Source organism: Ochotona curzoniae, unplaced genomic scaffold, assembly GCF_017591425.1.
Source record: "Ochotona curzoniae isolate NIBS_2020 unplaced genomic scaffold, NIBS_Ocur_1.0 contig_4064, whole genome shotgun sequence".
Taxonomy (NCBI): Eukaryota; Metazoa; Chordata; class Mammalia; order Lagomorpha; family Ochotonidae; genus Ochotona; species Ochotona curzoniae.
Window position 1 is genome coordinate 1,265,335 of NW_024466107.1, and position 21,623 is coordinate 1,286,957.

The 21,623-nt window shown below is 49.9% G+C and overlaps 1 protein-coding gene across 2 annotated transcripts in view; it reads right to left on the minus strand.

The window, feature by feature from the left end:
- LY86 (lymphocyte antigen 86) overlaps nt 1-21,623 on the minus strand; it is a 54,721-nt gene that overhangs the window by 26,133 nt on the left and 6,965 nt on the right. For both annotated transcript variants that reach the window (XM_040984023.1, XM_040984025.1), the window contains exon 2: nt 990-1,076. In XM_040984023.1, coding sequence (XP_040839957.1) covers nt 990-1,076 — 87 coding nt within the window. The remainder of the gene's footprint in view (nt 1-989; nt 1,077-21,623) is intronic.

The window sequence follows — 21,623 nt, forward strand, 5'->3', positions numbered from 1 at the left end:
TGGATGTGGCCAAGCCTACCCTCTGCCCGTGGTGCCATGGATGTGGCCGAGCCCTCCCTCTGCCCGTGGTGCTGGTCTGTTCTCACTCCGTGGCCACACGGGAAGCTCCAGTCCTCTCTGCTTTTCCTCCCGCCTTCCTTCCTTTCTACCCAAGGAATTTCCTGAACTGCTGCTAGAATCTACATACTGTGCAAAGTTCTAGAAACACAAAGACATTCTTCTGGGGTGATTCCTCATGCTATACTATGTGGCTCCTCTGTGCTGGCTTTTGATCAAGCTGGTTTAAGACAGAAGGATACTTCAGCAGCTATAACAAATGTGTTGGCTGATTGTAATGGCACCCTCAAATAAAAATGAAACCACCAGAAACCAGGGTGTGAGCAGACAGTATCTCCTCTCTGCTTGGGTCAGTGTTTCTGAACTCGGTGAAGCTGCACACCATTCCATTCGATATGGTTTACAGCCTGTCACTGCCAATTCTCCTGCTGGATGTTCTTTTTCCTTTGCACTTATTCATTAAGCCTTTGATTATAATGTAAATTAAAAATTCACTATCTCAAAAAATAAACTATTAAGGTAAAAAAAGCTGTATATGAAGGGGAAAAAAGGAACTCCCATTAGCTCTTTGGGAAATAGCAATGCGACTGACAAAGTATGGCTGACATGGTCGGCAGAGCTGTTATGGGACAGTGAAGCCCAAGCCAGCTCTTTCCCGAGTACACATCACCACTTCAGTCTCTAAATATTTTGTTTCTGGAAATACCGATTGCAGGTATATCATCCAAACGAGCACCCAGAGTGTTTTCAGTGCAAAATTCAGCAATCAGTGTGAGCTCTATCAGATCTGACCCAGAGAGGGAATTGAAGATGAAGATCGAAGCAGAGTAAATTCAAGGGGTGGTGGGGCCAGCAGTTATGGATAATGTAAGCCAGCTGGGGAGGCAGCAGTCACAGAGGTCGTGCGTCTCACGTCGGCAGCTTCTACTCACTCAGAATGATCCCGAATCGGATGTTGAGATTGGGCTTTACTTGTTTGGAGCACTGGTCGATGGAGAAACCGAAGTCTTGCAAGGGATCTGCCAAGAAGGAAACCACATGTCAGTTGTGTGCGTTCTATCCCAGGCCAACACGCATTCCAGGCTTGCACCAATGGTATTTATGTTTTACATGAATGACTGAAATGTGCTTGAAAATGTATTGCCCTAGACTTTCCTGGTGTAAGTCCGTGATGTACCAAGCACCTCCCGGTCTCTGCCAGGTTGAGATCTGTCATGTTCACTGTCACAGCCAGGTCAACGTCAGGCTCACTCTCTAGCAATGTCTGTGCAGTGGGAACTGTGCCTTGATGGTTGGCTTAGACTGCGCCCAGATTCTTTCCATTCTGGAACTTTTGGCCTTCGAGCTAAGTTGGTGGTTGCACAGAGCATTTCATAAAGCTATTCATTACAATAGCTAAGACACGGAGGAGGGCCACCCAGATTTTCAAGTGAAGACTCAGTCTTGCAATTCTATTTCAACCCAGCCCCCCCCCCCCCCCCCCAGCTTATTCAGTGGAGTCACTTTTGCCTAAACACCCATTGTGTGTATGCATCCAATGCGGTGTCAGATAGGAGAGAGGTTAGCAAGATAATGTACATTACCCATATTCCTACTCATTCAAGAGGTGCAAACGGCTCATCTCTACCTCAGAACCAAGTTTAGAATTATTCCACTGGCCTGCCTTCCTTAACTAGCATCTCAAGTCCATCCTGCACTCACCAGAACAGGACTAGCACGCTCACAGCCAGTGAGTTCCAGGTGTGTGGCTGTTCTGTGTAGTCTCCGTTGGACGCACAATGGGTCTTGTTGGCTTTTGTCTAAGCACTCAGGCCTGGCTCAGCCCTCCCTGGCAGCTCCCCGAACATTCTTTACACTTGTTGAATTCTTACAACAGTTTTGCATGAAATGATTTTTTAAAATGACATCTTTCTTGCTGTTTCAAAAATTATCATTATTATTTATTTGAGAGACACAGCAGCTGGGCCAGGTTGAAGCTAGGCACCAGGGGCTCAATCAAGATTTCCCGCCTGGGTGGCAACAAGCCACCTGCTTGAGTCGTTAACCCAGCCTTGCAGGGTGTGCACTGGCAGGAATGAGCGCCTTCTCTACAACTCTGCAGGCACCCCAGCACCCGCCCACGCTGACAGACAGTCAGCACTCCATCACGGGAAAGTGGAAGGATCATCCATTAAGATGTTGGTTTCTTGGCTCCCAAGTCAGTCTTCTGGGTTCTGTTTGTGCAACTGGGGTTCCCAGCAGTCCTGTTTCCGATTTGTTAACTGTTACTCGAGATACCAACAGGAGGTGGAGACTGGAGCTGAAGAATCGAGCTCCTGGGGGTATGACCTGCAGTGGCAATGGGCTCCTTGTTCAGCTCTCTTTTGGTGCTCCCCAGAATCAGTGGAGGCTCAGCTCTGTGAGCCCCCAAGCTTCAGCAGGGACAGCCACTCAGGAGCTCTTACCCCTTCCATAGATTGGCTCCACAGGCCCATCTCTCAGGCATCCTGGCTCCAATACCCGCAATTTTGGCCCTCTGCTCTGCCAGCCTCTGGTGCCAGGTGCACCTTCACTGCACCAGCTTTGCTTTTTGCTCTTCAATAACTGCTGCTCCAACCAGTTCCCCAGCGAAGTTGAAACAATTGGCATGTTCTCTGGTTTCCCGACTTAACAGAGCAATGACCGTGAGAGACGGACACACTTTCCTTCATCTCACAGGCTCAGAGGGGTTGTGTTAACTTCCCCCTGATCCCAGAAGAAAGTGTCAGAATCTGGGTTCAAAACCAGAGGAAAAAACAAACAAGTGACTGCCTGGTCCTGTGCAGGGATATTCACAGAATGGAGCCTCCCATACTTGTATTAATTCTTTAATTTCTGAAGCCTCCTGGAATATCCCATGCAGGCTCCTGAGAGCGCCAGTTGACCACTGGTTCCCATCCCAGTTGAGCTGTGAGCTCCAATTTGCCAGTGAGTGACTCAATCTGTAATCCACACGGACGACCTGGGAAATACACCACTACCAGTGGCTCTTCCTTGGCCATGAAGCAATTTCAGCCTTAGGCATCTAATGCATGTGCATTTTTACTTCATCAAAACCCTTTTGGGGCTGGCGCCATGGCAGCGTGGGTAAAGCTGCTGCCTGTGCAGCCAGCATCCCATATGGGCATTGGTTCAAGTCTTGGCTGCTCCACTTCTGACCCAGCTCCTCGTGGATGCAGCTGGGAAATCAGAGAAAGACAGTCCAAGTCCTTGGGCCTTGTACCCAGATGGGAGACCCATACTGAGCTGTTGGGCAGGGGCAAACTAGATATGAATTTAAGTTGCTATCTTAGGTGTAATGCAAAAGGGATGCATTGCTCATGGGGCTGGCACTGTGGCTGTTTTCTTTCTTTCTTTTCTTTCCTTCCTTCCTTCCTTCCTTCCATCACTTTAGCTGCTCACCAATTTTACAGACTTGTATTCTATTTGTGCCGCAGATCTGGTTGAGCACGAATCCAAAAGATGGCTGTATCTTGACGAGGTGCTGTAACTTCTTGCACTAACTCGTAGTTTGTGTCCCAGCGGCTCCACTTCCCATCCAGCTCCCTGTTTGTCCCTGGGAAAGCAGCAGAAGATGGCCCACGTCTTTGGGCCCCTGGACTCTCGTGGGATTCCTGCTGGAGGTTCCTGCCTCCTGGCCTTGGATTGGCTCAGCTTTATACTGTTGCTTTTGCGCACAGTTTCGCACAGGGCATAAGCTGGGAGAGACTAGGAGCTTCACTCTATTGAGTCACGTTCAGGTAACCGGAGGCTAATCCAGTACCCAATCATGTAGGTCGATTGAATAAATATAAGAATGGGAGAGGAAATCTGAGGATTTGATGATAACAGAAGGTGTTAGGAAGTTAAGATTTTATTTTCAGCTCTGTCGGGTGCCAGCAGTTGCTTGGGAAGCCTGGCGGTGGTGTCAGAGGCGTATCTACACTTGAAAGTGCTCTCTGGGAAGGTGCTGGTACATGAACTTTGGCCGGACGACGATGCAAACGTCTGGCACTGCAGGGGGAGTTTGTGAGGGAAGCTGCACAGCTAGTCCAAAGCCAAGTGGCAGTGGGTATTGCTTTGCATCTTTCAGAGCTCTTTTCTAAATAAGCCAAAATAACAAACAGAGCTTGACTTGCATGTCCTTCATTAGCTTAGCTGCTCACCAATTTTGTAAACACGTACTCCATCTATGACTCAGATCTGGTTGAGCGTGGATCCGAAGGACGGCTGTACCTTGAGGCAGTGTTGTGATTTCTCGCACTGACTCTGGAAACATTCAAGGCCATTGTAGAGCGCTCAAGAGAGCATGGTGTACAAATCTTCAGTGAGAGGCAAGTGCTCGAACTCCATCGCCACTCCAACACGAAATTAACTCTCATCTTTTGTGCCCTTGACGCTGCTGTGCTTCTTTCACCCCGTTCCCTCCGTGCCTTGGTCAAAAAAGAAATCACTTGCCATGTAGTAAATGTACTCTGACTGCGTTTGCTATTATTTCCCTGTCTTTTCTTTTTTCCATCTGTCAAAACTAATTACTATGGAGTGGCACAGCAAGGGCCCCTGATGGGTCTTTATCTCAAATAATAGTACTTCTACTCTCATTCAGATCTCTTTGGTCAGCATTTCATTGGGAATGGATTGGCACACTCAGTTCCTGCATGTGGTCTGGCTTCTTGCTTCCTCTTGGGGGGAAGTGGAGGGTGTGTTAAGCATGCTTCTTGCTATCAAATGCAGCAAAGGTGGAATTCACATGTCACAATGGATTTGACTGTGATTTTAACAGTAAGAACTCCAGCACTGTACAGGCAGCCTGGTGCCTTGGTAAATACATCCATGTATCTGCCTATCTATCTGTGTATCTATCTACCTGTTTATGTGTATGGTGTGGGCGTCTCTTTGGGCTGCTGAAGGTTGTAGATCTCATTTGTCTGCTTTTAAATGCAAAGGCCAGGAGTAAGTAAAAGCATTCATCCAAAAAAACAAAATTAAAATACAAATTTAATTTGGAGCAAAAACTTTTGAGATCCACACATAGGAAGGATCTTCAAAAGTGTATGGAAATAATACTTTGATGTTTATATTTGACAACGTTGAAAGAAAGATTCGCTTATTTGAAAGTTACACAGAGGGAGATCTTCCATCTGCTGATTCACTCCCTCAGTGACTACAATGGCCAGGGCTGCCCAGTGCTGGGCTAGGCTGAAGCTGGGAACCAGGAGCCTCATCTGGGTCACCCATGTTTGTGACAGGGTCCAAACAGCTTCATGTGATCCACGGAACTGGATCAGAAAAGCTGCAACTAGAGCCTGTATGGGATGCCAGCACTGCAGGTGGCAACTTTACATGCTATACCACCATGCGGGCCCCACCTTGTTTTTTAATTTAATTTTCCCATGAGCTTTTTGCCATGTGCTAACCTCTCCGCTGACAGCAAAGGGGAAGGAAGCTGCGTTGTCCTGAGTGTCACTGCCCTGGAATGACCTGAAGCTGGCTTGCATCAACCTGGGGTCTACAGGCTTCCTTCCACAATGTGGTCATCCTTGCTATCTGAACTTAGTTTGCACACTGTCAGTTCTGAGAACTCAAGTACAATCTAAGCATGTGAATGGAAATTTTCAGAAAAAAACAGCAAATTCAAATTGCTTTGTGCATTGAGGGAGTGGTGGGGAACACAGCTGTACAAACATCAGGAACCATGTGGACTAAGTGACAATGAAGCGCCTTGCAAATGCCTCCAGGTAAAGGATGGTCTTAGAGGCTGTTCCCTTGATCTTCTGTGTCTCAGGAGCAGGTCAACAATGGACACCACGTGCATGGTTCGTTTCCCACCCCAGCACAGCAGAGCACAGGACGTTGGCCAGTGGGCCACCACAGCACGCTACAGCAAGCTACCCACTGCGGGGAGGGCTGCAGGTGCACCGCAGGGTAGCAGGCTGAGCAACCCAGACCCTCAGCCACAGCAGGAAGAGGCCCAGACCTTGGTGCAACAAGGAGGCAAATTCCACAAATGCCTCTGCTCCCACCCTTGTTCTAAGACAGCCTGGCATCCTTAATTTAAAAATACAGAGACTGGAAGTCTTTAAGCACCAGTAGGATGCCCCTACTGACAAATTCACGTCATGAAACTTGGATTCATGCAAAAAAGTTACGAAGAATATGATTTGGAATTGGGCCTGGGGTGATGGCTCAGTGGCTAAATCCTCATCTTGTGAGCACCAAGATTTCATAAGAGTGCCAGTTTGTGTCCCAGCTGCTTCCAGCAACCCGCTTATGGCCTGGGAAAGCAGTGGAGGTTGGCCCATGGCCCTGGAACCCTGTACCTGCATGGGAGACCTGGAAGAAGCTCCTGGCTCTTGGCTTCAGATTGGCTCAGCTCCAGCCCTTGTGGCCATCTGGGGAGTAAACAAGTAGATGGAAGATCTTTCTCTCTGTATCTCCTTGTCTGTATAAATTTGCCTTTCCAATAAAAATAAATAAATCTTTTCTCTTAAAGAATATAATCTGAAATGACTCTCAGGGAATGTGTATAAAATATACATGAAAATATATGAATTTTGTATTTAGTCTTGGATTCCTCCATCAAGAACTCTCATCAGGCATATGCTGATATTCCAAAATAAAACTGAAGAATCCCAAAACACTTCTGATCCCAGGGGATTCGTAAGTCTACATCCATCATCTAATTATGGTGACACCCACCTAAAACTAGACTAAAAGTCTCTGTGCCAGCTCTGGCCTCTCCACAGTCCCACACGAGGTGCCAGCGCTGGCTCCTCCACAGTCCCACACGAGTCGGCGTTCTGCAGCTTGCTTTGTTCACACCTTTGGGTGTCCTCACTGCCCGGCTTGGCCCCTTGTGCGTTAAGCACACGAGCTTACTGACAATGCTGCCGTTGGTGTCTCCTCCATATTTGTCACTGTCACTTGTGTGGATGCTTTTGAATGGTCACCCCCATCCCCACTATTGATTAAGTAATTAGCAAGTCATCCATGACGCCCCACCCCTCCAAGCCCCACTATTGATTAAGTAATCAGCAAATCGCCGAGCCTCTCCCCCTCCGTGAGGGAGGGAGGCTCCCTCTAGGGTTTGGCCTGATCATTACTTTGTTGTCCATAACTAATACAGAATCAATGTGCGTGAGCTAGGAAGATGGGTAGTTCTAATCATGGAAAGGTAGGCTTCAGGGCCTGCTCCTTCACTGTGCTGTCAGGGTACCGATTTAAATTCTACTAGCAGGTAAACTTCATCTAGGGTGGTACACGGGGGGCTCCCCAGCCCGTGGCTCAGGGACAGTGGGGGGCATGATGGCGTCTGTTGGCACCTAGACACAGCCGAGTTACACTTCTCTTGCTGAAGGTGAGTCTCTTGTCAGCAGGGGAGAACAGGGTTAGGATGTTCAGAGGGTCTACTTGGCAGGGTGAGCATGTGGGCAGGTGCAATCAGAGGCGTTCCTATGCAGATGGGAAAGGCTGAGGACAAAGTCCCTCCTGCTGCTGGAAGTTGTGGACTGGGGTGGACTACAAGAAGAAGCTGAGGTGTGTGCTGTCCCTGACTTCTGTGCTATGGAATACCAGGGGTGAGACAGTAGGCAGTGGGGCATCCACTGGGAGCTAATGGCTAGTGTCAGGCCCGTCTTTGCTCACAGGGAGGACTGAATTTGAATCAATAGTCCCTCAAGCTTTTCAAATGAACTGGAACCCTCTGATTCTCTCCTTGGTCTTGCACATGGTCAAGCCGGAGGGGCTAGCTCTCTGGCTGGGTAAGGAAGAGGCTGAGGCCCAAGGCAGGGAGTGGCATTCTCACTAGGTCTGACTCTGCCTGCGGGGCTCTGAGCGCTGCCTGTGCCCTGTGTCTTGCACGGCTCCCACTTGGTGTCCCCGTGAGACTGGGCAAGTGATGCAGAGCAAGTACAAGGAGGGGCAGAGGCTTGGGAGAGCCAGACACACATGCCAGGCTCCTGCTCCCTCGAGGACCAAAGTGGCTCCCAAGAAGGAACAAGATCAATCAGGCATCCCTCTTCCGTGAGAACTTCACAAGCCATGCTCTCCAAAGGGGCGGCTTTTCTCAAGCTAAGGGATACTGGGATAGCAGGGGCAGTCCAAAGCCAGGAAGCCAAAGTGCCATCTGAATCTCCAATGTGTGTGGCAGCGTCACAAGCACTGAACCCATCATCATTTAGCTTTCCAAGTGCAGTAGCAGGGAGCAGCCGGACTCCAGTTGGAGCCCATATGGGAGGCCCATGCCACAGGTGGAAACTTGAGCTGCCACAGCCCCGACCCCTTTGCAACTTTTCCTTTTTAATACAAAAACATTCCAGGCAGCTGAATCAAGATGGCGGGATAGGGTAAGGACACATTTAAACAGAGAAACATTAGGCAGGGTGAAGCAGAGCAGGCACATACCAGGAAATAGGAAAGGGCAGATGATGGCAGAGGGGCACCTGGAGACTGAGACACGGGAAAGCAGCGGAAATGAGGTGGTGTTGCAGTGACCAGATCCCAGCAGCATTCAGCCAGTGGAGACCTGAACTGCACCAGCAGCTGGAGTTCCTCCAGCAACCAGGTGGGCAGGGGAGTTCACTAGGAGCTCAGGAGGTGAACCCAGACAAAGAACTGCCCGTCCTGCTGGTTTGTCTGATTTGACCAGGCGCAGACACAGAGCGGCAGGTCCCAGACAGGCAGTGCAGAAACAGGGTGGATTTCACAGCCCAGAATGAAGAGACACTATTAAAAGGCTAACTATAAGAGTTATGGGAGTTCCTGGTGGCCCCGCTTCCCATCCAGCTCCTTGATTGTGGCCTGTGAAAGCAGTCGAGGACGGTCCAAAGCCTTGGGACCCTGCACCCACACGGGAGACCCAGAAGAAGCTCCTGGCTCCTGGCTTCGTATCGGTGCAGTACCGGCTGTTGTGATCATGTGGGGAGTGAATCATAGGACGGAAGATCTTTCTCTCTGTCTCTCCTCCTCTCCGCATATCTGACTTTGCAACAAAAATTAAATAAACCTTAAAAAAAAAAAAGCCTCCTAGTACAGAGAATGTGGCAGAACAGAATGGCTGGGGCCGACTCGTGTGGGAAGTGCAGGGCGGCTCGGGGCTGTGAGAGCCTTCTCAGAAGTTCTCACTACCAGGAACTCTGTGCTCGGGGAGAACACTGATTTATGGATGAAAAGTCAGACGTGCTGGCAAATAAAAAAAAAAAAACTAAAAAAGAAAGCTTGTGATGCCAAGGAGTCGGAGAGCTTCAGCAGGTTGGAAGCAGCTGCTCACTGCCACCCACCCATGTCACGGAGAGATTCCTGCAGTTCCTGTCTCAAGCTTGCACGCTGACTCCATGCCCTCACACTCCAATTGTGCACGTGCCAGAGCCTCCTGGAGCACCCGGAAGAAGGTGCCATGGGCAACACGTGTACACTGAGCTCCAGGTGCCAGGTGCGGGTGGAGGTGCCAGGTGCACCTTCCCCGAGCTCATCACCCAGCTTCACCCTGTTCATTCATCCAGTGAGGGCATCACCTCTTAGGCAGGTGAAGAGGCCCTCTGCATGGGGCATACTCTCTCCTCTCAGGCCCCTCTCTCTCAGCACCTCTCCTTGTAGGATTGCCCAGCGTCACACCTGAATGAACTCGCATCATTCTCTCTTTGAAGAAATCCTTCTCCCATCATTGCATTTCATAGATGTCCCTACTTTGAATTCTTATCTTACATGGCAGCCAGAGCCTGGAATAAAACAAGTAGGATGTATGTTCCTACAACAATATCCCCTTCGTTGACGACACTCTCAGGATACCAGCCTAACCCACTTTCCCATCTTACACCCCAGTGTTGCCCTCTGTGGGGTCTGGCGTACACTAGTGTGGGCAGAATCTATCCGCCTTGCGAGTTCCCTGCCTCCCCATTTTCTCCCGTGACTTCTGGGGATGGAGGCAAACTCTTCCATCTGTTTTGCGTCCTGGACACAAGGTCCTGAGAGTGGCCGCCTTTGTCCCTGGACAGACCCCAGGGCAGGCCACACGGCAGAGTTCCTTGGGAGAAGAGTAGAAAGGCTGTGAGTTACACTCTGACGACATAACCGTTAGATTTTGAGAATGAAACAAATTCCCTTTACTGCTTCTGAATGCCCCCGTCTGACACCAGCGTGTGGGGTTCAGGGCCACAGGACCACAGTGGCAGTGAGGGTGAACGTGGGAGACTGTCCGACACAGGAAAGCGAGGCCTGGGCCACCTGTAAGGAGCGGAAGTGGTGTGGAAATGGCTGTCTGGCTCTTTTGTCTCTTTAAGTCCCGCTGATGTGTTCCTTTTGAGTAGATCCTGATCTGGCCTCCTCTGCTGACAGTGAGTGGTGCTCAGACCACGGGACTGAGTCCTCTCCCATTCGGTCGCTTTTGAAGTCACAGCTGCTCTCACAGCGCATGACTTCTCTTACTTTTGGGATCTGCAGAGAAAACGGAGTAGGAGGAAGGCCTTGCACAGAAACCCTGACGTGTGCTGGTCATTTATCCCACTGCAAATGGTTGTGGGCCCCTCCTATGTGCTCGTATGACCGTAGACTCGGAGACAAGAAGCAGAGTCTCTGACTTAGGAAGAAGAGGAGGTGCACAGGGGACAGCACAGCCAGCAGGTGCCTAGCAAGAACAGGGAAAGCGCGTCTAACTCAGCCCTAGCGTGAGAAACAGGGGCCCTCCCTCAGGAGCGCTCCAACGTGGAAGCCGCAGAAGCCCCAGGTGGGTGCGACCACTACCGTCACTGGTCAGCTCTGACCCCAGGCGCGCTGCTGTGAGCACTGTGCCTGAGCAAGCACTGGCTCAACTCCCTGCAACGGCCTTGGAGTCAGAGGTGCTGCTCTCTGCAGTTTAAAGAAGTCAGGTCATGCAAGTTGAAAAGGACTGTGGTGTGAACCTGGGCTAAACCATGTAGGCAGACAGAAAAGCATCAATAGCTCCGAAGTCAGTCCTAATGGTCCGTGGGGCCCTGGGAAGGTCACGTCCTCCCACCAAAGCTCTCAGTAAATCAGGTTAGTTCTGCCTTTGCTATCTTCACGTTGATTTATGTGAACACCGGCAGCTTAGGTTCTGCCACTGAAAAACTCAAGGCTCCTGGTGGGCGGTAGTGCTGCCGAGTACTGGGCTGGCTCGCAGCTGCTTGGTTTCGGATCCAACTCCTGGCTAACACACCTGGGAAGCAGCACATGCTGGGTCAAGCTGTGGATTCCTGCCACCCTGTGGGGATCCGCATGCATGGAGTTCTTGGCTCCTGGCTTCAGCGTGTCCCCGTCCTGGTTATTACAGGCATTTGGGATGTGAACTGGTGGATGGAAGATCTCTCTCTGCTTTCAGGCAAGTAAGTACGTGAGTAAACATATATTCAAACATCCAGAGCCAGCACCTGAAGGCGTCTGGGAAGCCAGGGGCAGAGTGATACAGCAGTGAGATCTTCCATCCGCTGACTGGCCCTTCTCCCTGACAGAGTCAACCTCCATATCTGTGCCAGGCTGAAGCCAAGAAGCCAGGAAGACCATCCGGGTCTCCCTGTGGGTGGCAGGGACCTGTTCCACCCTGTGGTGCCTTCTTGGGTGAGTCAATGAGGAGCAACAGCAGAGGCAGGACAGCTGGGGGGCAATGGCACCTCTACAGAATGCCAGAATGCTGAGCATCTGCTAATCCGCGTGCCGTAGTGCTGGCTCGAGGGCCGCTCCCCGCGCGCTCTCATCTGAGGTCTCGTTTTCTTTCCATCCTGTTCTCTAACATGATCATCAGTTGCCCAATGCTGTCTTCCCCACCATACCCCACGAGTGTCCAAGTACACGTGTGTGTGTGTGCCTGCTTTTCCATGGGAGCAATGCAGTTAACAGAGCAGCCTCAGCTAGAGCCTGTTCCTCAGGTTAGCATGTCACGGTAGCATGGAAAGAGATGGCCTTCATCTGTGGCCACCCTGACTTATGAGAGCTCCCCAGAGAGACCCCCCGTTTAAGGGACACCAGGTCTCCAAGGGAAGACACCCTGTACCTGCAGGGTGTGGGATGGCAGAGTTCCTGGAGGCCCTTTGGGACACCGCAGGGAAGATGAGATGGGCGCAGCCCAGCACTCAGGGTGTCTTTCTCGGGCTGAATTCAGGAAAGTTCTGCTCCTCGTTCTCACACCAGCTCCCTTTGTCCCAACGAGAAGGTGCTTGAACGAGTCTCCAGGCTGGGTGCTTGGACCCTGGCTGGCTGGAAGGCACGAGAGGCTTCTCAGCAAACATGTATTTCCGTTTGCGAGTCATGTAACACAGGCCGTCTGGGGAGAGGAACTTGTGTGCATGAATAATACAAGACGGCTGCTGCTGTTTTGGGAGAAAAGGGCAGCTGCCACTGGCCTGGCCTCTGCTAGAACCGAGGAAGATACTGATTGTCTGGGTCTTGAATCAATGCACCCTAGTGTTCCCCTCTTGACCAGACGGCTAGCCGATATGTTTGCAAAACATAGAAAAATGCTTTATCTTGAAGGATGGAAAGCTGTCATGAACAGTAGGAGAGGACGCTGGGCTTCAGAGGGCTGTGAGGACAGTGTACCTGCCAGCCAACCACACACCCCTTGCCCTGCCCTGCATCCCCAGCCCCCTCAGATACAACATATGGATTCGTTTGTTTCCCAGGCAATGGCAGAAGGGCAGGCTCTACGCAGCACCCCTCTCTTGAACACCACTGCTGTAGCCGTTCGGAGGCTGTGCAGTCTTTTCTTGGCCATCTGTTCATGGATCCTTCAGAACACGACTCAGAGCTGCTAGTCTGTATGGCAACATCACTAGACAAAACGCATGACGCTGTAGCAGCGATTCTAGAGACCCTCACTGTGGCTGGTGCTCGGGAGAAGTCGGATGTGGAAAGTCCTGTGTGGGGAAGTGTTTTCTGACGTAAAAGAATGTAATATAACAGATTGAGACGGGGTTGGGTGGCACTGCAGTGCAGTGGGTTAAGCTGCTGTGTGTGACGCTGGTACCCCATGTTGGAGCGCTGGTTGAGTCCTCACCACTGCACTCCCAATCCAGCGTCTTGCTGATGATACACCTGGGAGCCACTGGGAGGAGGATCCTGGCACTCGGGCTGCTGTTTTCCATGTGGGGGTCTGGGTGGGGTCCTGGCCTCTCCCGGCTTCATCCTGTCCCAGGCCAGTCCCTGGAAGGGCTGCCTGTCTCTGTCTTCCCATCTCTCTGTTGCTCAGCCTTTCAAATAAAGAAATCTATATAGGAATCGGAACAATGTCAATGTTGGTCAAGAGCAGAGGGGATAAATTGTGACTACTCATATTCTCCAACAGTGAAAATAAAACAATACGTTCTACCTCTCTTCTGGAATAATAATAATGCATTAATTACCTCCCCTCCAAATCAATTGTTAATTCACCTCTCAGTGATTCTAAAATCAATTCTACCTTGTAGATTGTTTCTATATAGTTACATCATGTGCACATAGTAACAAATTTTCCCGTTTCACTCAGCATTTCATTTTTCTTATCTGGAGTTTTCAGTGCCAGGCGGAGTGGACGCAGGGATAATGGGCACGGCTGCCTCACTCGTGGCTTTAATGGCAGTGCTTCTATCTCACTGTTAAATGAGGATGCTCACCCAGACTGTGCTGGAAGCGCGTTGCTTTTAAGAGCAGATAGCTGTTTTTAAAAACGCAACCCTGTCATCTGCATCCATCCCTGTTCATCGATGAGGTTAAGTTAGGCTGTGTTCGTCAGGACCTCTGCCATCTTTGCAGTAAGGTCTTCTTTCAATTTTCTTTCCTTAATGCCCATTTCTCCTTCCTTTCCAGCAATCTTCTAGATTGATTCAAATGTTTTAATATTTTTCCTTCTTTGGCTTGTCTGGAAGTTACATATTATCTGTCTTGTCTGATAGTAGTTAGGTTTAAAATTTCTTTCTAAAAAAATAAAACCTTTACTGAGCTGCAAGGCCAAGAAACAGCGCAAGCTCCTGTTGGCTGATTCACTCCCAGAATGCCTGCCGCAGCCACAGCTGGCAACCCAAAGTGGGTTGCGCATGTGCAAACACAAACCCAGCTGCCTGAGCCATCCCCTACTGCCTGCAGAGCAGGAAGCCGGCTAGGACCCAGAGCTGGAAGTGGGATCCGGGTGCTCCAGTGGAGCTTAACCATTAGGCCAAATACCCACCCAATCCTTGAACCTCAGAGTTCAACTTTGTGGGTATCTTTGTAACTGTCTGCTTCCATAGAGGTTACTGTGGTGTGGGTGAGCATACCTCCCACCACCACCTGGGTCAACAGTCATGGGAGGCTTGGTCTCAGGCTCGTGGTATTGGGAGGTAGAGCTTAGAGTGGGGTGGGACTCCTTGATCATTGGGGGTGTTCTTCAATGAGAGTTCTTGCATGACACCTTGAGTTCTCTTAAGAGTGTTTTTTTTTTAAGACATTTTATTTTTATTGCAAAGTCAGATATAATACAGAGAGGAGGAGAGACAGAGAGAAAGATCTTCCATCTACTTATTCACTCCCCAAGGGACTGCAATAGCTGGTGCTGAGCCAATCCGAAGCCAGAAGCTTCTTCCGGGTTTCCCAAGTGGGTGCAGGGTCCTAAGGCTTTGGGACATCCTCCACTGCTTTCCCAGGCCACAAGCAGGGAGCTGGCTGGGAAGTGGAGCAGCCAGGACAAAAACCAGCACTCATATGGGATCCTGGTGCATGCAAGGCTAGGACCTTAGCTGCTAGACTATGGCACCAGGCCCTCTTAAGAGGGTTTTATAAAGGGGGCAATTATTTTTCCTCCTGTACTCTCTATGCTATGCTGGCCCAGATATGCTGCCACCTTCACCACCTACCACTTCCCACAAGAACTGAGTCAGGTAGGCATCAGGCTCTTGGCCCTGCAAAAGTGTGAGCTAAATAAACCCTTGCTTTCATCAACAACTTGTGTCCTGGATTTCATTGTGGTAATAAAATCTAATATAGAAGCATACATGTGGATCTAAGTGTTTGTTTCTGTTGTAGTAAAAAACGCAGGACTTTAAGCTTAACATTGAGACTGTCCAAATACACCCTTGGATAGCATGAAGTGTTTCAGTACTGGGCCAGTGGTTTGGCACAGTAGGTTAAGCCACCTCCTGTAATGCTGGCACTCCACCTGGGGGCACCAGTTTGAATCTGTCTCTTCTGCTTCCCATCTAGCTCCCCGGGCACACAGTTGGGAAGACAGTGGAGGACGGCCCAAGCACGTGGTCCCCTTCCCCCAAACAGGACACCCAGGTGGAGCTCCCAGCTCCTGGCTTTGGACTGGCTCAACACTGAATATTACTACCATTTGAGGAGTGAACGAGGAGATAGAAGTTCTCTCTCTCTCTGTCTTTTAAATAAACAAATATGTAAATAAATCTTGTTTTAAAGGATATGCTAACCTATCTCTAGAGAGCTTTCGTCTTGCACCGTGGTGTGTTATCATTTTGTTCCCGGAGAAACACAAGGATGAGACGTCGGGAGGCGCCCCTTCCCATCCCCAGCCCCCACCTCCACCTGCACGTGTCTCCACTGTGCTTGAGCACTGTGTTTTACGCTCCCTTCAGGCAGCCTCCAGCAGACCTCCCTCCTGGCCCCACACTAGTGTGCGACCCTTCCCTTTGAGCAGCCCAGTCGTGGCAGAGGCCTGCCCCAGACGAGAAATGTAAAAGCTTAGCTTGGGGATGAAGCACAGCCATTTGCTTGTAACTATTTTAGCCCCTGCTGTCTCCACAGAACAATGGTGTTAGCCAGTGCCGACCAGCACACAGCTCAGCAGGTGCATGGAAGGAATATTAGGTGTATTAAGATGTACTAAGGGAAATTAGTTAAACCTTACAAGGAACTGTGTATGCTTATAGTTTCACAGCGGTTTTTGGAGCCGCCGTGTAGCATTAAGACATCAATCAAAAATGTGTGTAACCATACATGAGGGCCAGGGACTAAGAAGATACGTAAGGCAGCACCCCTCTGTTCGAACTTCTGTCTTTCTCCAACTGGGCCTTACGCCAACCGTGACATCTTCCTCCTCCTCACTGTAGCTCCTTCCTGTTAAAAGTCTTAGTGTTTCTCCTCTTGGTTCCTGAATCCTGGAGGCCAGGGACTGTGGCACCTGTTTTTCTTTCTTTCTTTCTTTCTTTCTTTCTTTCTTTCTTTCTTTCTTTCTTTCTTTCTTTCTTTCTTTCTTTCTTTCTCTCTCTCTCTCTCTCTCTAAAATTTTTATTTTTCTTTGTAAAGCAGGTTTACAGGTTTCATTTGTAAAGCAGCTTTATCTTCCTTTAGCTGATTCATTCTCCAAATGGCTGTAATAGCTGGAGCTGAATCTATTCACAGGCAAGAGCCTCAGGATTCTTCTGGGTCTCCTACATGGGTGCAGGGGCACATGGACTTGGGTATCCTATGCTGTTTTCCCAGGCTAGAAGCAGGAAGCTGGAAGTGGAGCAGCTGGGACATGAACCAGCATCCATGTGGGATGCCAGCACTTGAAGTGGAGGATTAGCCAGCTGAGCCACTGCTCCAGCACTTCGTCCTCTTTCTCAAGCCCTCTGTCTGGGGGAGGCATGCTACTATGTCGGGAGTAACCCTTGAAGAGTCAAGGAGCTAATATCTCCGCCAACAGCAGTTGGAGACTTGATTCCTGCTGAGAGAGCCACATGAGAGAGCTTGAGGAAGAGTCTGCAGACACCTGTGACAGACACCCTCTTTGAGTGACTTGTTAGGCAGCAACGTAGCAAACCAGGCACTCTGGCTCCAGATGAGACCTTGCCGTCATCGCCTGCATGGCTGGCAATATCTGCCAGGTTTTTGCATTGCCATTTCAGCTTGCATCTCAGAGCTCACCCCAGTGAGAATCGGTCACAGAGCCCACAGCTCACTGTCATTCCTGGGTGACATTTAGCCACGCGTGGAATTCTAGGTTGGGGTCTGTTTTCTCTGTTTCTAAAGCTGTTGTCAGCCCAGACAGAATTACTTGTCAGAAAATGCCTTTCTTAGGTGTAGCATTTCCCTCTGTGGCAGCTTGTGGTTTTCTCTCGGAAGGGTCTAATTGTGGAGTTCCTTGTATGACTCCGTGAGAATGCTGAGCGAACTTGCAGATTCGGAGTCCTCTCACCAGGTGAATGCGTCTTTTGTTGGGGTGGGGTGTCTGAAATGGTTTTTTTGCTTTATTTTCTTTTGTGGTCATGACTTCTCTTTTTCTGTTCTCTGATAACATTTTGAGCAATATCTCCAGACCTTCCATTCATTTCTTCTCTCTTTAGCTACTTTAAAATCTGTGTTTAGTGGGAAAATTCCCTTATTTCAAGAAAAATTACATTTTAGAGACTTTGCCTTCTTTTGAGATCTCTCTGATATTTTCTTCCCAATGTATTCACTTCTGTTTATTTGAAAGGGAGGGAGGGACACACACTCTCCCATTCACTGGCTCAATTCCCAAGTCCCCTGAACAATCAGGTCTGGATCAGGCTGAAGACACGGAGCTGGGACTCAGTCCTGACCTCCCATCTGGTGGTAAGGACCCGACTGCCTCAGCCAGGGCCTCTGCCTCCTTGGCGTCAGAGCTGGAACTCAAAATCCATGCATCTTGGTACAGTTGCAGGGTCCCACCCAAGGCATCTTGGTACAGTTGCAGGGTCCTAACCAAGGCACCGTGGTACAGGCTACAGGGTCCCACCCAAGGCATCTTGGTACAGTTGCAGGGCCCCACCCAAGGCATCGTGGTACAGTTGCAGGGTCCTAACCAAGGTACCGTGGTACAGGCTACAGGGTCCCACCCAAGGCATCTTGGTACAGTTGTAGGATCCCACCCAAGGCATCTTGGTACAGTTGCAGGGTCCCACCCAAGGCATCTTGGTATAGTTGCAGGGCCCCACCCAAGGCATTGTGGTACAGTTGCAGGGTCCTAACCAAGGCACCGTGGTACAGGCTACAGGGGTCCCACCCAAGGCATCATGGTACAGTTGCAGGGCCCCACCCAAGGCGTCTTGGTACAGTTGCAGGGTCCCAACCAAGCAGTCATAACTGCCTAACAGCTGCCCAGGTGCTTGTTCCCCTGACTTCCCCCCTCTATCTTTCTTTGCTTACATTCTGGCTTTAATTTTTTAAAACAAATTACACATTATAATTTTTCCCATACATTCTTATTTTCATATCCTGTACCCTCCATTTGCAAATGCTAATATCTTCTGGAGGGGATAACTATGCGTTTCTTTGGTCATCTCTCAGCGTGGTTGAGTTCCTTGGTTTCCTTGGTAAACACTGCCTTGCTTGCTCGCTGTCGCATCTTAGAAGCTGAGGAAAAGCTGAAAGGAAGGTCTGTGCCTCTCCATCGGTTATTTCGTCCCACACCAGAACTGCCTTAATGTCTAGACTTGAAATTTTCTGAACCAAGAGCCCTGCACGTGTGCAGCTGGACTCCAGTGCTCTGCGTGGCCGGCTGCAGAGCTATTAGTTTTCAGGGAAGACTCATTTTCCCCAAAGACAAAATGGAAGTCAGTCATTTCCCTTTTCTTCTGTTTGGCTTAACAGTGCATTTGTTTCTTATCCTCCCCCACTTTGGCTATAATTCTTAGAAGATCCTAGCTCCCTGGAGCACCCGGCTTCCCACCCAGAGTTTGCAGGACATTGCTGCCAACTTCCACACAGATTTTTGAAGCTGAGTTCTGATTTATAGGGAGTGATTCACTTTCCAAAGGCTGTTGGCTCCATGTTGCTTTCCCATTCTGTTTATTTTTTTAAAGCTTTATCTGTGTTTTTAGCTGTTACTCCTTCCTCTTTTCTTGTAAGTCTTATCTTTCCTAAACAGATTCGTGTCACAAATTACCCAACACTGAGCCCTCATCAGACCCTGTGTGTGCTAGTTCTAGCCCCTGAGCACATGAGCAGTCACTTTCTGTGGTTTGTGAGTTTTCCAAAGATGTTTTATTCTAGTGGCACACGTGTATCCAAACCCCAAACCCAAGGCGTTTATTCTCCATCACGGCATCTTCTGCTCAACACACACCTTACCAGCATAGGGCAGAAGGACCTCCGGGAGCCTCCCTCACCACGTCGCAGCCGGGCACCGTCCAAACAAGCCTGGTGCCTCCTTCAGTGAGTTGTGGCATCTTTGTACCGTGCTTCACAGGGACACCCCGAGACTGCCTCTCTGCCTGGGCTGCTCCCCTACTGCTCCCTGTATGGATTTCCTGCTCACTGTCTCCCAGGTGTTTCCTAGGGTCATGTCTTAAACAAATGGACAATTCCTTGCACCAGGGCCTGGCCTGTGCAAGCCCTAAACTTAAGCTAGGTATAAACCAATTCCTTTCATTAACATTGAGTGTGGGCTATGCTCACTGCGTTAGCATCAGTCAGCTGTGGCTTCATCTCCAGCAAGAACTCTGCTGGTTTTCTTGTGGTTCCTCCCCGTTGCAAACACACAGTCTAGTGATACCTGGGGATGCACTCAAGCATCTTAGCCAATTTGGGTTGACGTTAGCACCAACACTGAACGTTCCAAGTGGTGATGAAGCCAGCAGGAAGCAGACATATTTGAATGCCTATTAGGTGGGTGAGAATAGCCCAGGCTGAACAAGTGCCAACAAAGCTACTGCATATGTGGTGTTGTTGAAGGAGAGGACGGTGGTAAACAGAACTGGGCATGCTTCTCAAGGGGGAGGGGAAGATGGTGGGCGGAGCTGGGTGAAAGGGCATGATGCAACTGCTCTGTGGCCTCTCCGGAAACCAGGCGGAGTCAAGGCTTCCGACCCAGGCCCTTCGAGTTTGTTTCTTGTGTTTTGTTGACCTGAACAACACTGAGAGTGTGAGACCAGTGGCCACAGTTAGACAAGAGGAGTTCGCACCTCTGAAGTTGAAACTCCGACTTCCTTCAGAAACAATGAGGGGGGCTGGTAGAGGGCCCACAGTCCCACCTGGTGACCAGAGCTAAGCAACAGGTTCCTTCCTGAGAGGAGGCAAATGCCACAGTCCTGCAGCTTTCTACTGTGAATCAGAACCATTTCCACCCCCTACAGGTGCGCCCAGACAAACCCACTGCCAGAATAAATTGTGGAGAAAGCACTGAATTCACCCAAGCTCCCCGCATCCCGGCCTGGCCTCCCAGTGTGCTGCAGATGCTGGGGAGCATCCCGGTGGCCACAGGGTTGCCTAAGCCATGCTTGCTGCATTCTGCCCAGCATTGCTGGGAAGATCAGACCAGGAAAGAACAAGTTGGTGTACCAGGCGGTTTCTGGTGGTACATCACTGCAGTGTTAAGACATTGCAAGTCGAACTATTCCAAAACTCCTGTCAAGTGGGTCTGTCTGTATTTAATTTTACCATGTGCTTTTACTAATCCTCCACCTTCAAGTGCCAACATCCCATCGGGTGTCAGTTCATGTCCTGGCTGCTCTGTTTCCTGTCCAGCTCTTTACTTGTGGTCTGGGAAAGCTGTCGAGGATGGCCCAAAGCCTTGAGACCCTACACCCACGTGGGACCCAGAGGAATCTCCTGGTTCCTGGCTTCAGATCGACTCAGCTTGAGCCCTTGTAACCACTTGGGGAATGAACCAGTATATGGGAAATTTTTCCCCCGTCTCTCATTCTGTCTATAAACCTACCTTTCATTGTGTGATCCTTTGAGTATGGTTTGTTTTTTTGAACAACTTAAAGTCATTCTAACTTGTTGATTTGGTTAAATGTCTGTAATAATTCCATTAAGATGCTTGTAACCAGCATGTGCACATCAACAAAAGCTTTGCTCTACTAGCTGTGTGTGCAATGTCTCTTATTCGGAGATACGAAGAAGGTACAGTGTAAGAACGCTAACTTGAGTGCCAGAGCACCTGAAAAGCCTTTTGCTTGAGAAAGAGCGTGGCTTGAGGGGGAGATTCTGATGGCAACTGGGCAATGGGCACCCTGATCCTGGTGCAGCTTTCCTCTGGCCAGCAGATAGATGGCCACTTTCAAACATGGCAGCTCTGTCACCATGCTCTGAGTGGGCATTTGATGTGCATAGTAAGACAGTCAAGTGGACTATGCAGGCAGACAGGATTTTGGCCTCCTTTGTTTTGTCTGCCCAGCCATTGGGCTGCTTCCCACACACGTCTCTTTTGACGGCAGAGAGGCACCCTACGGGGCTCTGCCTTGGAATTCCCGGAAGGGTCCGCACTGATGCCTTCATGGATGCTGACTTACACGCAGCCCACGGCGCATGAGCGACGGCTGTGCACGTCAGCCACCCCGCCCTCCTCTATCCTCAGAGGGGATGCTGCAAGACACCGCCCGAGCGCCTGCAGCTGGGATCTGCTGCTTGGCCTTGGACGGACCGGGCTCTTTCTCTCTACATATGATAAACGAGAAAGTCTGAGATGCCTGCCATTCAGTGATGAAGGCTGGAGGGTGGGAGGGGAAGAGATCCAACAAAAGACCACTCCATGTTCTAGAATGTGCGGTGAACATTGACTTTTACAGTGCAGTTGAAGGGCTGGCACTGTGGTGCAAGGGGATAAACTGCCATTTGCAATGCCAGCATCCCGTAAGGGTGCTGATCTGCGTCCCGGCTGGCTGTTCCACTTCTAATCCAGCTCCGTGTTATTGCACCTGGAGCAG